General features: G+C 43.4%; 1 protein-coding gene across 2 annotated transcripts in view; it reads left to right on the top strand.

The window, feature by feature from the left end:
- The first annotated feature begins 5,214 nt into the window (after window positions 1-5,214).
- CHRM4 (cholinergic receptor muscarinic 4) overlaps window positions 5,215-15,014 on the top strand; it is a 116,679-nt gene continuing 106,879 nt past the window's right edge. For both annotated transcript variants that reach the window (XM_089684557.1, XM_089684558.1), the window contains exon 1: window positions 5,215-5,356. In XM_089684557.1, coding sequence (XP_089540683.1) covers window positions 5,317-5,356 — 40 coding nt within the window. In that variant the 5' untranslated portion in view covers window positions 5,215-5,316. The remainder of the gene's footprint in view (window positions 5,357-15,014) is intronic.

Here is a 15,014-nt window from a genome sequence, read left to right as displayed (position 1 = left end):
AAGCGCCCAAAACCCAGAAGAAGGCTGGTCACCGTGCTGCTGACATCAAATCTTCATTATTCACATCACCTACCCAGGGGAGATTCTGAATGTGGCATTCCTGTACTCGTTAACATAAGAGTAATCTTCCTGGCATTACGGCCAAAAAGTCACAATAGTGTGACAAAATGTGAGCATGACTAGGATTAGGGAAAGCCTGGGGCACTCTGGGATAGAAAGCAGAAATAAGTTCTGCACCACGCTAGCAAAATTGTGCGTAAAATCGGAAGTGGCTTAAAGGGGAAGGATTAAACAGAACCTATTTAATCAGGTTTAATCAGGCTTTGATCGGATGTAATTGTTCATGAGGAGCCTTCATATCAGAGTCCTCAGCCATCCCTTTACACAGATACCCCCTTCACATCAGAGTCCTCTATTTACTTCAGGAGCCTCCCAATTCACATCAAGAGTCCTCATATATATGCCAGTCATATGTAGCAGCATGTCATGCGAGGAAAATATTTTCGTCCCAACTTCAACAGACCATCAGCACCATCTGAGTGCAGCATTTGAAAGCTAAAGAATGAAAAAGAAATAATGATGTATATAGTTATCATAATACAATCTACAATTTTATGTTTATATATATATAATGTCCCTGATGACGTCATTTATGATGAAACGCGTAGGGCGGAGCCATGCTCGCTGCCACACATGCGTGACTGGGCAGCCATTTTGGATGCTGGAAGATCTTATCTTTGTGCTGTCACACGCTAATATATCTATTTCATCATATGAGTGTATTTATACTACAATAAATTGCGTTATTTGAGGATTTTACACTATGTGGAGAAATCTTTTATTACATGTTTAACGTCATGAGTTTTGGTCCTATACAACTTGCTTGGAGTGGTTGGAGTCACCACATATAGGGATCGGCTTGGGAGGATTACCAATCTCTCTTCCCTCTGTCCATTTCCCTGGAGGTCTTTAAAAAAAGCGTGATGGACCACTCTTAATAGGGGGTCACACACTTTCTGGTAAGCCTTGCATGCAAGTGGTTGGTGTCACGTTGGCTATCTTCGGAAGTCTTTCTATTTCATCACGGCATTTGCGGACTGTTCTGCTTTGACTTCATCATTTGATATTTCACTCACGAGCATTTTGAATCACTTTTGAACTCATTTTGTTTATAATGTTTAAACGCTGCACTTTATTTGATTTATTTGTACAATATATATATATCACCTTTTCTTGGTGATGATTTTTTATCTTTCATTCTTTAGTCTCTTATACTCTTATGTTTTATAGTATATATGTTCTACTTTATTTTTTTATATGAATTTATTTCTCAGTATGTTGATCATATTTCCTTATGATTTGTTTAACAGGACCCTTATGGTTTGTTTCTGAATCCCCAACCAGTCTGTAAGTACAAATAATTCATTATATCATCATATGCTAGTATTAATATGTGTAGCATGTATAAGCTAGTGGCTAATGGGTTATTGTGGCATTGTTTGGGTGCTGCTGCATCGGCCTGCTGGGTGATGTACTTCGCCAGGGTTGCTTGCCCTTATTAGCCCTCTTCTGACATGGCTGCCACATGGCCTGATAAAGAAGCATGCATGCTCCGACTGTGGGCCCCGCCTCCTGTCTCTTTTGAGTCTGACTTCACAATCTGTCATCTGTGGATCCACACCAGCAAGGGAGCCACCAGTGGGGCCTGAATGGACACCGATCCCTCAACAGTGGACCTGATGCTGGTGTTACAGTGAGAGCTTGTGACATGCTTTATTCAAGTACTACTCTTGTGAGTTTCTACCTTACAAATAAAAATGTGGCTTTTAAATGCTGCACTCAGATGGCGCTACTTTTTATCTTCTGTTGAATTTTTCCAGAGTCGCTTCTAGCTTCTCCAGCTGGCGGCCACTACACAGTACAGTATATGGACTCCTTCATGAACTAGTGTTGGACTCTTTTTAACCATTTCTTAATTTTATATAGGTTTCTGTCACCCAATACGCCTATGCACCACCCTCTCTCTCTCCACAATATTCCCCAAGCTTGCCTGGGAATGAAATATTATAATCTTCTTAAATAAAGATTCATCACTATAGTGCAGCATCCCGTCACAGGGAGGGAATCTTGAGGCAGAACAGGGCCTGAACGGAGGTGGACTGGGCCTTGCCGTTGGCATCCTAGCAACCAACGATAGCAGAGGCCTTCTCTGGAGACTGCAGGGGAGAGCTGTGGAGACCAAAGCCAACCCCTGCTGACCTGAATGCTCCCTTGATCATCTACACATCTGTGAAGATGATCAAGGGTAGGGACACCTGTGATCCTGAGGATGGGCAGGAATGTCTGGAAACCTAACGAAAGACAGTGACACCCTAACCTGATGAAGGACAGAGACACTTGCGAACCCAATGAAGGGTGGGGACACCTGTGAACCCGATGAAGAGCAAGAACACCTGTGATCTTGATGAAGGACACCTGTGAACCTGATTAAGGGTCGGGGCAGCTGTAAACGTAAAGAACAGTCAAAACACCTGTAAATCTGGTGAAGGATCAGGACACCTGTAAACCTGATGAAGGGGTCGGGACACATGTAAACTCAATGAAGGGTAGGGTCGCCTGTAAATCTGATGAAGAACAGGGTCAATTGTGAACCTGATGAAGAGGGGGGGAAACCTTTGAACCTAATAAAGGGCAGGGACACTTGTGAATCTGATGAAGAGCAGGGGCACCTGTAGACCTGATGAAGGGTCAAAACAGCTTTAAGCCTAATGAAGGATTAGGACACCTGTAAACCTGATGAAGGGTGGAGTTGCCTGTAAATCTGATAAAGGACAGGGACACTTGCGAATCTGATGAAGGTTGGGGACCTCTGTGAACCTGAAGAAGGGTGGGAACACCATTGGACCTGATGAAGAGTGTTAAGGCTGGTGAACCTGATGAAGGGTTAGGACACTGGTAAACTTGATGAAGGGTGGGGTCATCTGTAAACTTGTTGAAGGGCAGGGCCAGGGACACTTGTGAACCTGATGATCGGCGAGGATGCCTGTGAACCTGATGAAAGGTGGGGACACCTATGAACCTGATGAAGGGCAGGGACACTTGTGAACCTGATGAAGGGTAAGGATGCCTGTGAACTCGATCAAGGGCAGATATACTTCAGAACCTGATGAAGGATTAGGACACCTGTAAACCTGATGAAGGGTGGGGACACCTGCAACCCCACTGAAGGGTGGGGTCGCCTGTAAACCTAATGAAGGGCACTGATGCTTGTGAACCTAATGAAGGGTGAGGATGCCTGTGAACCTAATGAAAGGCAGGGACACTTGTGAACTTGATGAAGGGTGGGGAAACCTGTGAACTTGATGAAGGGTGGGGAAACCTGTGAACCTGATGAAGAGCAAGGACACCTGTGAACTTGATGAAGGACAGAAACACATGTAAACCTGATGAAGAGCAGTGACACCTGTGAACCTGATGAAGGGTCAGGGCACCTGTAACCCAATGAAGGGTTGAGACATCTGTAAACATGATGAAGGATCAGAACACCTGTAAACCTGATGAAAGGCGGGGACACCTGTAAACCTGATGAAGGGTGGGGACACCTGTAAACCTGATGAAGGGTGGGGACACCTGTAAACCTAATGAAGGAAAGGGACACCTGTGTATCTGATGAAGGATGGGAACGCCGGTGAACCTGATGAAGGGTCAGGATCCCTGTAAACCTCATGATGGGCGGGGTCATCAGTAAACTTGATGAAGCGCAAGGCACCTGTGAACCTGAGGATCAGGACACCCATGAACCTAAAAAAGGGTGGAAACACCAGTGAATCCAATGAAGGATGGGGACACCCATGAACCTGAAGAAGGGTGGGAACACAAGTGAACCCGATGAAGGATAGGGACACCCATGAATCTGAAGAAGGGTGGGGACACCAATCAACCTGATGAAAGGTGGGGACCAGGGGTGGACTGACCATTTGGAAACTCAGGCACTGCCCGAGGGCCCGGGGTCAGTAGGGGGCCCCATGAGATGCCCCTGGTACCTTTTTCATAGGCTTTTTTGAGTTTGGGCAAGGACACAGGGGCCCCATGATCCCCTATTGCCCGGGGGCCCCATGAGTTGTCAGTCCGCCCCTGCAGGGGCCCCATGATCCCCTATTGCCTGGGGGCCCCATGAGTTGTCAGTCCGCCCTGCTGGGGACATCAGTAAACCTGATGAAGGGCGGGGACGCTGGTGAACCTGATGAAGGACAGTGACACCCATGAACCTGAAGAAGGGCGGGGACACCTGTGAATCCGATGAAGGATGGGGACACCCATGAACCTAAAGAAGGGCGGGGACACCAGTGAACCCGATGAAGGATGGGTACACCCATGAACCTAAAGAAGGGCGAGGACAACAGTGAACCCGATGAAGGATGGGTACACCCATGAACCTGAAGAAGGGCGAGGACAACAGTGAATCTGATGAAGGGCGGGGACACTGGCGAACCTGATGAAGAAAAGTGACACCCATGAACCTGAAGAAGGGTGGGGACACCTGTGAACCTGATGAAGGACAGTGACACCCATGAACCTGAAGAAGGGTGGGGACACCTGTGAACATGATGAAGGACAGTGACACCCATGAACCTGAAGAAGGGTGGGGACACCTGTGAACCTGATGAAGGACAGTGACACCCATGAACCTGAAGAAGGGTGGGGACACCTGTGAACCTGATGAAGGACAGTGACACCCATAAACCTGAAGAAGGGTGGGGACACCTGTGTACCTGAGTGGAGATGCCTGAAACTATTGTTTACTCACCACTGTACCTTTGCACTGCAGATGAAAACAATCCATTGCATTGATTTGCCAATTGTTTGATTGTATAACACACTTTTTTGGATAAAATATGTATATATGTGCCATTAATTGCAATCTGGGGATTCTTCTTTGTGGGATGTGATTGGTAATCCTGATGGAGAAGTTTGGAGTGCACAGTATTTCCTATAGGTAGGTTGTGTGTTCCTGGACAGGGGACATTCCGCTACAGGCAGCCCCCCTCCCCCTCCTACCCGTCACCTGCCCGCTCCGGCATCCAAAGGGTTTCGCGCCCCTCCGCCAGGTGGGAGCTGAAGCTGGGTACCGCGCCGCCATTGGCCGCTGGGTCGTGACGTCACGGATGCTTAGCCCCGGCCGTCCGCGGGTGGGGGCCAGTCTGTGCGCGGAGCTCGGGGGGAGCGGGAGGGAGCGTGGAGTTCTCCGATCACCAGTGTGGGATGTGTGGGCACTGGAAGTGTGAGGAGTGGGCACCGCTACACTAGAAGGGCACCATGAACTCCCAGGGAGGGGCTGTCCCCTTGGAGGACACAGGTAAGTGCTTCTGGCTGGGCTCACACCTGGAGGAGGGCACACTGACCGCTCACATGGACTGGGAGTCCCGCGAGCTCCACAGATGCCCATTGCAAAAGGTAGCATGGCTTTCAAAGGGTACGCTGGGACTTGTAGTGCCATCACCACTGGAAAGCCAAAGGTTTCCCATACCTAGTGGTAGGTAAGGGGAGCACATAGGTGCAAAGGGACACGCTGGGACTTGTAGTGCCATCACCACTGGAAAGCCAAAGTTTTCTCATACCTAGTATGTAGGGGGAGCACATAGGTGCAAAGGGGCACACTGGGACTTGTAGTGCCATCACCACTGAAAAACCAAAGGTTTCCCATACCTAGTGGTAGGTAAGGGGAGCACATAGGTGCAAAGGGACACGCTGGGACTTGTAGTGCCATCACCACTGGAAAGCCAAAGTTTTCTCATACCCAGTGGTATGTAGGGGGAGCACATAGGTGCAAAGGGGCACACTGGGACTTGTAGTGCCATCACCACTGCAAAGCCAAAGTTTTCTCATACCCAGTGGTATGTAGGGGGAGCACATAGGTGCAAAGGGGCACGCTGGGACCTGTAGTGCCATCAACACTGGAAAACCAAAGGTTTCCCATACCTAGTGGTAGGTAAGGGGAGCACATAGGTGCAAATGGACACGCTGGGACTTGTAGTGCCATCACAACTTCAAAGCCAAAGGTTTCCCATACCTAGTGGTAGGTAGGGGGAGCACATAGGTGCAAGGGGCACGCTGGGATTTGTAGTGCCATCACCGCTAGAAACCCAAAGGTTTCCCATACCTAGTGGTAGGTAGGGGGAGCACATAGGTGCAAAGGGACACGCTGGGACTTGTAGTGCCATCACAACTTCAAAGCCAAAGGTTTCCCATACCTAGTGGTAGGTAGGGGGAGCACATAGGTGCAAAGGGGCACGCTGGGATTTGTAGTGCCATCACCACTAGAAACCCAAAGGTTTCCCATACCTAGTGGTAGGTAGGGGGAGCACATAGGTGCAAAGGGGCACGCTGGGATTTGTAGTGCCATCACCACTGGAAAGCCAAAGGTTTCCGATATCTAGTGGTAGGTAGGGGGAGCACATAGGTGCAAAGGGGCATGCTGGGACTTGTAGTGCCATGGCACCTGAGAGACTCAAAGGTTTCATCTCCCTGTATAAGGTCACTTGAAGAAAGGTGGCCCTGCATGACTGCCATCAGTGGAAGAGGTGTGCCCACCCAGAGACATCTACTGTTTATTTTACACAGCCTGGGAGTGGAAGGGTTAAGCGCTAGACTCATGTAACTGTGTTGTATTATCCTTAATATCAATTTAATGTCTGGTTTGTGGTTCTATTTTGTCATAATAATAATGCACGCCGGGGAGGAAGCAAAGGGTTAACAAAGTTCTAGTATTCTTTTAATTAAATACATATTCACAACATGGAACGCTTCATATATATATATATATATATATATATATATATATATATCAATATGTAACTCAGTAAGCCAAATTATGTGATTATGTCAGCTAATGTCAAAACTTGGTTGTCTATTCCATGCCTTAATAACCCCACCCCAATAAATATATTGGTTCCTTGTTATATATAGTAAATGTGTATTTAATTTTTATCAATTTAGTCTCACCACATCATCTCTTTAAAACAAATAAATAAATACATTTTATTTTTATATATATATATATATATATATATATATTATATATATATTATACATATATATTCTATTATATATCTAGTCCTTCCTTTATATACTTTATGGTGAGGAGACGGTCTGGTGATATATATATATATATATATAAATATATATATATATACAAAATCTTATTTCATGGTTCTGTGTATGTATTATATGCCCCCCTTTAATTATGAACAAGATAAAAAGGTTAGCGTAGCATATATATTGAGATGTGATCCATAACAGTGGTCCATTATTAATTCCTGTATTTAATTATATAAGCATTTCAACTAAAAGGGTTAACAAAGTTTATATGGTGTGATATTTAATAGCCAATAAAAATTAACTGAATCCACAAATTGGTCATTATAGGTCCATGGTCCTTTGATACTGTATATGCCATCATAGGTTCATGTTCCTATCACAGAGGGATTGGAAGGGTTATTAGCGCCCCTATTTTGTGGATATTAAATCCTGCTATTAATAATTGCCTTGCCCCATGAATGGGTCCTAATATGTCCATAGTCCTATGATCCCGATAATGTCATCAAGGATCCATGGTTCTATCACGGAGGGATTTGGAAGGGTTATTGGCGCCATATTTTGTGAATGTTAAATGCTGCTAATAATAATCACCTTATTTAAGGTCATCAAAGGTCCATGGTTCTTTGATCCTGTATATGTCATGATAGGTCCATGGTCCTATCAAAGAGGGATTGGAAGGGTTATCGGCACCCCTCTTTTGAGTATATTCAATCCTGCTATTATTAATTACCTTACTTCATGAAAGGGTCATCATAGATCCATGGTCCTATCACTGGAGGGGTTATCAGCACCCCTATTTTGAGGATATTAAATCCTGCTCTTAATAATTACTTTACTTCACAAAAGGGTCATCATAGATCCATGGACCTGTCACTGGAATGATTATCAGCACCCCTATTTTGAATATATTCAATCCAGCTATTATTAATGACCTTACTCCATTAAAGGGTCATCATAGATCCATGGTCCTATCACTGGAGGGGTTAACAGCACCCCTATTTTAGCCATATTAAATCCTTCTTTTAAAAAATATCATACTCCATGAATGGGTCATCATAGGTCCATGATGCTATCACTGAAAGGATTATCACCACCCCAATTTTGAGGATAATAAATCCTGCTATTAACAATGAATTTATTCCATGAAAAGGTCATCAGAGGACCATGGTCCTATCACAAGGAAGATTATCAGTGCCCATATTTTGAGGATAATAAATCTTGCTATTAATAAACTGACTCCATGAAAAGGTCATCACAGATCCATGGTCCTATCATTGGAAGGGTTATCAGTTTGTGGATATTACACACTGCTGCACCCTGGTCTTGTGTCAGAATCAATGGTCCTTGTGTAGGGACAACGGAGTAGTTCAATCCACATCCGCATCAGTTGTGCTGCTGGCTTCCAGGAGATGATGAGAGCTGAGAAAAAGCTCATATTTGGGGTATGGATCACAGGGGAGCTGTATGCTAAAATTAGACATGCCCCACAGCTGAGCGGGGATGATTAGAGAGGCTCATAAGACGTTATTTAGCACTGGAAGCGACACACAGGCATGCAAATTGCAAAGTAACGAGGGTAACCCTTGTAATGTGACATGTGTAATTGCATCGGATGTAAGCAGAAGAGGAACGTCTGTATAATACAGCAGGATGGAGCAAGTTCACCTAAACCGTGATAGCGGAGAGACGTGGGCATATAAATCCAGGAACGTGGAATCAATGTCTAGCCATCCACTTTCCCTTTAAACATAGAGATGCTTTCAGATGTCTTTTTTTAATGAACCCTGGCTGATTCTATTTGGTACACTTTTGCTACTTAGTATAATAGGACATCCACCAAGAAGATGTCACTTGAGCGCGGCGACAGACTCTTAACAAAAGACACTGCAAGCTTTACGCTTAGTATCCTGTGCTGTTTTAGTACATAGGAATATTCCTGGGTTTGTCTCACCAACATGCCATCTACTCCATCCATTCTTTAGAACAGAGCAATGGAACCAGATCTGGAAGTATATAGAACACCTGTCTGATTGCCTAATACTACCAGTGAAGGCTTGTGCAAGCCAGTACTTACTGTACACGTAGCACGTCAATCTTGCCCCTTTAGTCTATGTAAACCCCAAATCTATATCTGGCATCAGGTGTCACTATATACAGTTTTCTTTAGCAAATATTTTTTTAAATATGTTGCAAAGTTTCTAACCTGAAGATCCTGCCAGTAACAGTACTGCCTGTTGCAGGCTAACAATGCTAAGCCACTGCCTCATAATTAGCAGCAGCGTTGTCAACCTGCAATACAAGCTTCATCAGTTGGCTTTTGGGTTGCCTATGTGATAGTCCAATGATAAGAAAAACCCAATTAGCCAGTTGTAGATTCAGGTGGAATATTTACTGAAGTCCCAGGTGTGTCTCCGTCTCTGCTTGTCGCCTTAATAAAAAGAGCTGTTGTGCTCTCAAAACATTGGTGTAACCATTTTTGCTGATATAGGACTTCAGTAAATTTTCCACCTAGACCTAAAATTGGTGTAGATCCACCTGGATCTACAATGTTAGTTGTAGATCCAGGTGGAATATTTACTGAAGTCCCAGAAGTGTCTCTGTCTCTACTTGTCGCCTTAATAAACAGGGCCGCCGTGCTCTCAAAACATTGGTGTAACCATTTTTGCTCATATAGGTCTTCAGTAAATTTTCCACCTAGACCTAAAACTTGTGTAGATCCACCTGGATCTACAATGTTAGTTGTAGATCCAGGTGGAATATTTACTGAAGTCCCATGTGTGTCTCCCTCTCTGCTTGTCGCCTTAATAAACAGGGCCGCCGTGCTCTCAAAACATTGATGTAACCATTTGTGCTCATATAGGTCTTCAGTAGATTTTGCACCTAGACCTAAAACTGGTGTGCTCGCTTTTTCTTATCTTTGGGCTATCACATAGGGAGCCCAACAGTCAGCTGATGGAGGTCATACTGCAGGTTGGACTTTTACGATACCACTGTTTAGCCTTGCACCCACCTCGATTAAAGGGGCTCTTCAGACGTCAATGCAGTATACATATATCTGACAGACCTGAACATTTTTCACTGCTTAGGGGCTTTTCGTCATTGCTTGTCCAATTTCCAGGTTTGCATGGGTGGGGTAGATATAGAGTTAGTCAAATAGGAGGATTGGTTTAATGAAGGGATTCTGATGTCTTCCCAATGAGCCTAACCATGTTTCAGTTACGCAATTTCATAAAAGTAGTTTAGAGCTAAAAAAAAACTTAATTGGCTGCTTAGCTAATCAAATATTCACATTCCTGGTTTATTGGCTATAACAGCGGTGAAATGATGCTGTAACCTATATTCTATAGACATGTTGCTGTAATGAGATTGGCTGATGTGGGTTCATAATTTTTGCACATCATTGTCGTTAATAGCACCTGCAAAAGTATACGCTTGTCTAGGCATCCCTGTACCATATGGTCAGTTTGTAAATGTTCCTGTCCAACTGAACTTTCAGGTTAAAATACCTAAATACATTCAAGGTGCATCAACATAAAAGGTGTGCAAAGTCTTTTACTTTTTCTATTAAAAGTAGCTACAGTCTGAGTAGAAAATTTTGTCCCCTGCCAGAATTCTGCTCCCTGTGGGGAAGCAGTGGTCTCTTTGCAGAGGTCTGACCAGGGGCGGACTGACTATTTAAAAACTCATGATCCCCTATTGCCCGGGGGCCCCATGAGTTGTCAGTCCGCCCCTGGGTCTGACACCCCCCCCCCCCTTTTGAGTCAGACCCATAGCTCTGCTATCAACACAAATCACACTCCCTGCTGATTAAGAGATACAGTACAGAGAACTCAGCTGGGGGCGTGCTGACTCACTGCAGAGAGACCACTGCTTACACAGAAAGCGAGGGTCCTCCTCTGCAGCATGCTGGCAGTTTTCTACGAAAGAAAATGAACTGTAAGACTTTGCACACCTTTTGTTCTGATAAACCAGGAATATATTTAGCTGGTTTAAACAAAATGCTGAAATGGGCTTTAAGTGAATGGTGTATGGTTAGGAAAACACTGTCAAATAAATCTTTAGCTTTGCTTACAGAAAATCACCAATGTTTTAGACAGCTTTTGTTATTTGAATATAAAATAATGCTTTTCTACAATTAAAAAAATCTAAATGATATGGGGTGGAGGGGAAGATGGTGTTCACGTGCTTGACAAATGTTTGGAGAGTTGCCTTCACTGTTATCTGCCCACGTATAAGCAGAATAATGCCAAAAAAACTCTTCCTAATATACATCTGCCATATGTCACTAGAAGAATCTGCAGTCTTGTGCCTGTGAAGATTCTCACGTAGCCAGGTCATGGTATAGTTAGTAATAGTTAGTCACATTAAACTGGACTTGTTCAATTGAAGATGTTTTGTAGTTTCTCCAAGCCACTACTTTAGTTTTAATAGGTGATGGGAACAGGGGCGGACTGACCATTTGGAAACTCGGGCGCTGCCCGAGGGCCCGGGGTCAGTAGGGGGCCCCATGAGATGCCCCTGGTACCTTTTTCATAGGCTCTTTTGAGTTTGGGCAAGGACACAGGGGCCCCATGATCCCCTATTGCCCGGGGGCCCCATGAGTTGTCAGTCCGCCCCTGGATGGGAACATACCCAAACATTTCTATCCACACAGGTAGGGCAGTCCCTTTAAACCAATCACCGTGAACAATTGGACAATCAACATCTGCCTTGACGCATTCCATAGTATACGAATTAGGGTGACATAGATGCTGGAGTGTATTCCTGACACTCATTAGAACCGAAGAAGTGGCTTGGAGAAGCTTTGAAACTTCTTCAACATTACAGACTAAATCCAATTGAATGTGACAAACTTACTACTATGTTATCTATAGTTTATTTTTCTTTTTTTTAAGAATATTAAACATTCAAGATCATGTGATCAGCTTACCAAATATGTTAATGATACATGTTCATGATTACCTAAATAGGTAGTTAGTAATTACATATGTACATACGGGACTTCATTTGTTTGTTAAACATTGAGGTTCTGCTTCCTGGCTAGTATAATAGCGTAATGATTGTGTTTGCTGCTCTTCGGATTTCAGTCCAAGTCTACAAGTCAACTCAGATTGAATACAATGCATTCTTTTGGTGGCTAATCTTGTAAATTATTTAACTTATGTGCTTGTTCAGAAAGGGTGCTGACGACACTGAGATTTACTGAGGGCAACACAAAGGGTAAACTCCAATTTTGTAGAAAACAAAGTCCTATATCGCACACTGTAGTGCTACAAAATATTATCATTTACAGTACCCTTTAAGAAATAGATATTTACACAAATAAAAAACAATGATCAATATTTTTACAATTTAAACATTACCTAATACCGCATGAAACAAGAACGTTAAAATGCTTTTGGTGCATATACAATATTTTTTGTTGATTTTAGGAATTACATACTTTTTATGTTAATACAATTGTGCAATATAAAATAAGACAAAGGAAAAACAAAAACTTCAAAGGAGCTGTGCTAAGGCTCGATTGGCAAGATACAACAAGCAAATAAAATGCGTTACTCCACAGGTGCACTATAAAATGGGACTATCAAGAAAACACCATATATACCAGATGTGGTCATCAAGGAATTGGAGAAAGTGAAAGTAGGGAGAGGGAAGTTAGGTGGTGGTGGTGAGGGCAGGGAGGGGAAGGGATGAGAGGGACAGGGGCATGTTAGGCTAGGGCAGGGGTAGGCAACCTGTGGCTCTCTAGCTGTTGTGGAACTACATTTCCCATGAGGCATTGCAACATTACAAAACTGACAGTTACAGCTATGACTTGCAGAGGCATGATGGAACTTGTAGTCCTGCAACAGCTGAAGAGCCGCAGGTTGTCTACCCCTGGGCTAGGGGAAGTAGAGGGCTCTGTTATGGGAGGCAAAGGATTAGACAGTAAACACTGGTCCCAACTGTCAAAAATACCACCACCTATAGCACATCTACAGGTGGTTGAGATGAAGACAAACTAATGGCTGTGATACGTGAAATTTAGGTAACACACATCACGGTTCTGAGGTCAAAAGGTAGTAATTCAGCCAAAGATTCCAAACTTTCTGAAATTTCTGGAGGCACCTCCTACTTTCATCATTTGTTCTGTAAAAAGGCAGCATAGAATTTCAAGACATTTTGCAGGAATCCAAGCATGGTTCAGGGTCATTCCAGTGAAGAATTATGGCTTTGTGAGCCTAGTAAAGTAGGTTACCCAACAAAGTGCGAGTAGCAGTAGAGGGCATTGGAGACTCTGTGAGGCCCAATAGGTAGAGATGAGGTGCAGGATGTACGAGGATGCCTGTTAAATCTTGCAGAAACCTGGTGATCAAGTTCCAATAGACTTGGGTTTTTTGGCAAGTCTAGAAAACATCTGTACATTACCAGCATTGTGTAGATGTGGACGAGAAGACCTTATAAAGACTCAAAGAAGTCAATTAGATCTTGTGGAAGAATTTGAATTGAATAAGGGGGTCCCTAGCAGAGATAAGGCACTTAAAGTGGTAGTCCTAACAGTCATCTCAATCCTCCAAGTCCAAAGTTGGGAGATCAGCAGTCCAAAGTTCCTTGCAAACAAGTTGGCTTGTGGAGAAGGATTGGAGCATGAGATAAATGGAAGAAAGAGGTTCATTTAGGAATGGGTCCCTCAAGAAGTTCTCCAGTGCCATTGTACCCACTGTTGAGCTCTGAGGACCGAACTGTGAAAGGAAGGCATGTCTTAATAATAAGTGAAAAAGATGCTGGTTGCCAAGGCCATGAGTAGACTTAAGGTCAACAAAAGGTTTGAGAGTGCCCCTTAACATTGCATGAGCAACAGTCTTTACCCCCTTAGTAGTTCAATCTTCCGAGTCCAAAGTTGAGAGATCAGCAGTCCAATGTTCCTTGCAAACAAGTAGACTTGTGGAGAAAGATTGGAGCATGTGATAAATGGAGGAAAGTGGTTTACTTAGGAATGGGTCTTTCAAGAAGTCCTCCAGTACCATTGTACCCACTTTGGGGCTCTGAGGATCAAACTGTGAAAGGAAGGCATGTCTTAATTGAAAGTGAAAAAAATGCTGATTGCCCGGGCCATGAGTAGACTTAAGGTCCTCAAAAGGTTTGAGAGTGCCCCTTAGCATTGCATAAGCAACAGTCTTTAGCCCCCTAGTAGTTCAGATAGATGGATCCTAGATGGAGTCAAAGTGAGGGATCTGTGGGTTTCTCTGTAATGGAGTGTGAGGTGACCGAGGTGTTTGTGTGTAGGAATTAGATACTTTGGCTGTATACCATGCTTTAATTATAACCTGTTAAATGTGGGCTACTGTTTCACTACTGTGCCAGGCAGCTAGCATTCTCAAAAGGAAATAAGTAAATGCAGCTTAAAGTATATCTATGTTTTAGATATACTTTAAGCATCAAATTAGCTATACTTTTTTTTCTTATTACATAGAAGAAGGAATGGTTACTTCCTGTAAATAATTTACGGGAATTGAATGCATGAAGGTAAAAAAAAATCTTTAGACTTTACAACTACTTTAAAGTGGTTGTAAACCTCAGACATGAAATATGAACAAAGCATATCCCTTTATAGCGTGTACTTGTCTCAATCCAGAGCACTAAGTGTCATTTCTGTCTGCTGCCCCAAGAAAAAAATGACACTTTTTTATGTGGCTGTAGCTGTGTGCAGGCAGCCTATGTCATGCTATGGGGACACAGCAGCTGTACAAACACAGCCACATGTCTTAGGCTGGCCATACATTATACAAATTTGTTACAATTTTCTGTACAATTTCCTTTAGATTTACCTTCAACTTTTTTTGCAATTTTATTTTTGTGTTATTTTTACAATTGTATTTTCTATTATTTCTTACAATTGAATTTAAAAAAAATGTTTTTACAATTTTATTTTT

Source organism: Staurois parvus, unplaced genomic scaffold (genome assembly GCF_062004578.1).
Source record: "Staurois parvus isolate SC_StPar_1 unplaced genomic scaffold, SC_StPar_1.0 ptg000350l, whole genome shotgun sequence".
NCBI classification, from domain to species: domain Eukaryota; kingdom Metazoa; phylum Chordata; class Amphibia; order Anura; family Ranidae; genus Staurois; species Staurois parvus.
The sequence above is the reverse complement of the archived record's forward strand: the minus strand, read 5'-3'. Positions and strand labels throughout refer to the sequence as shown.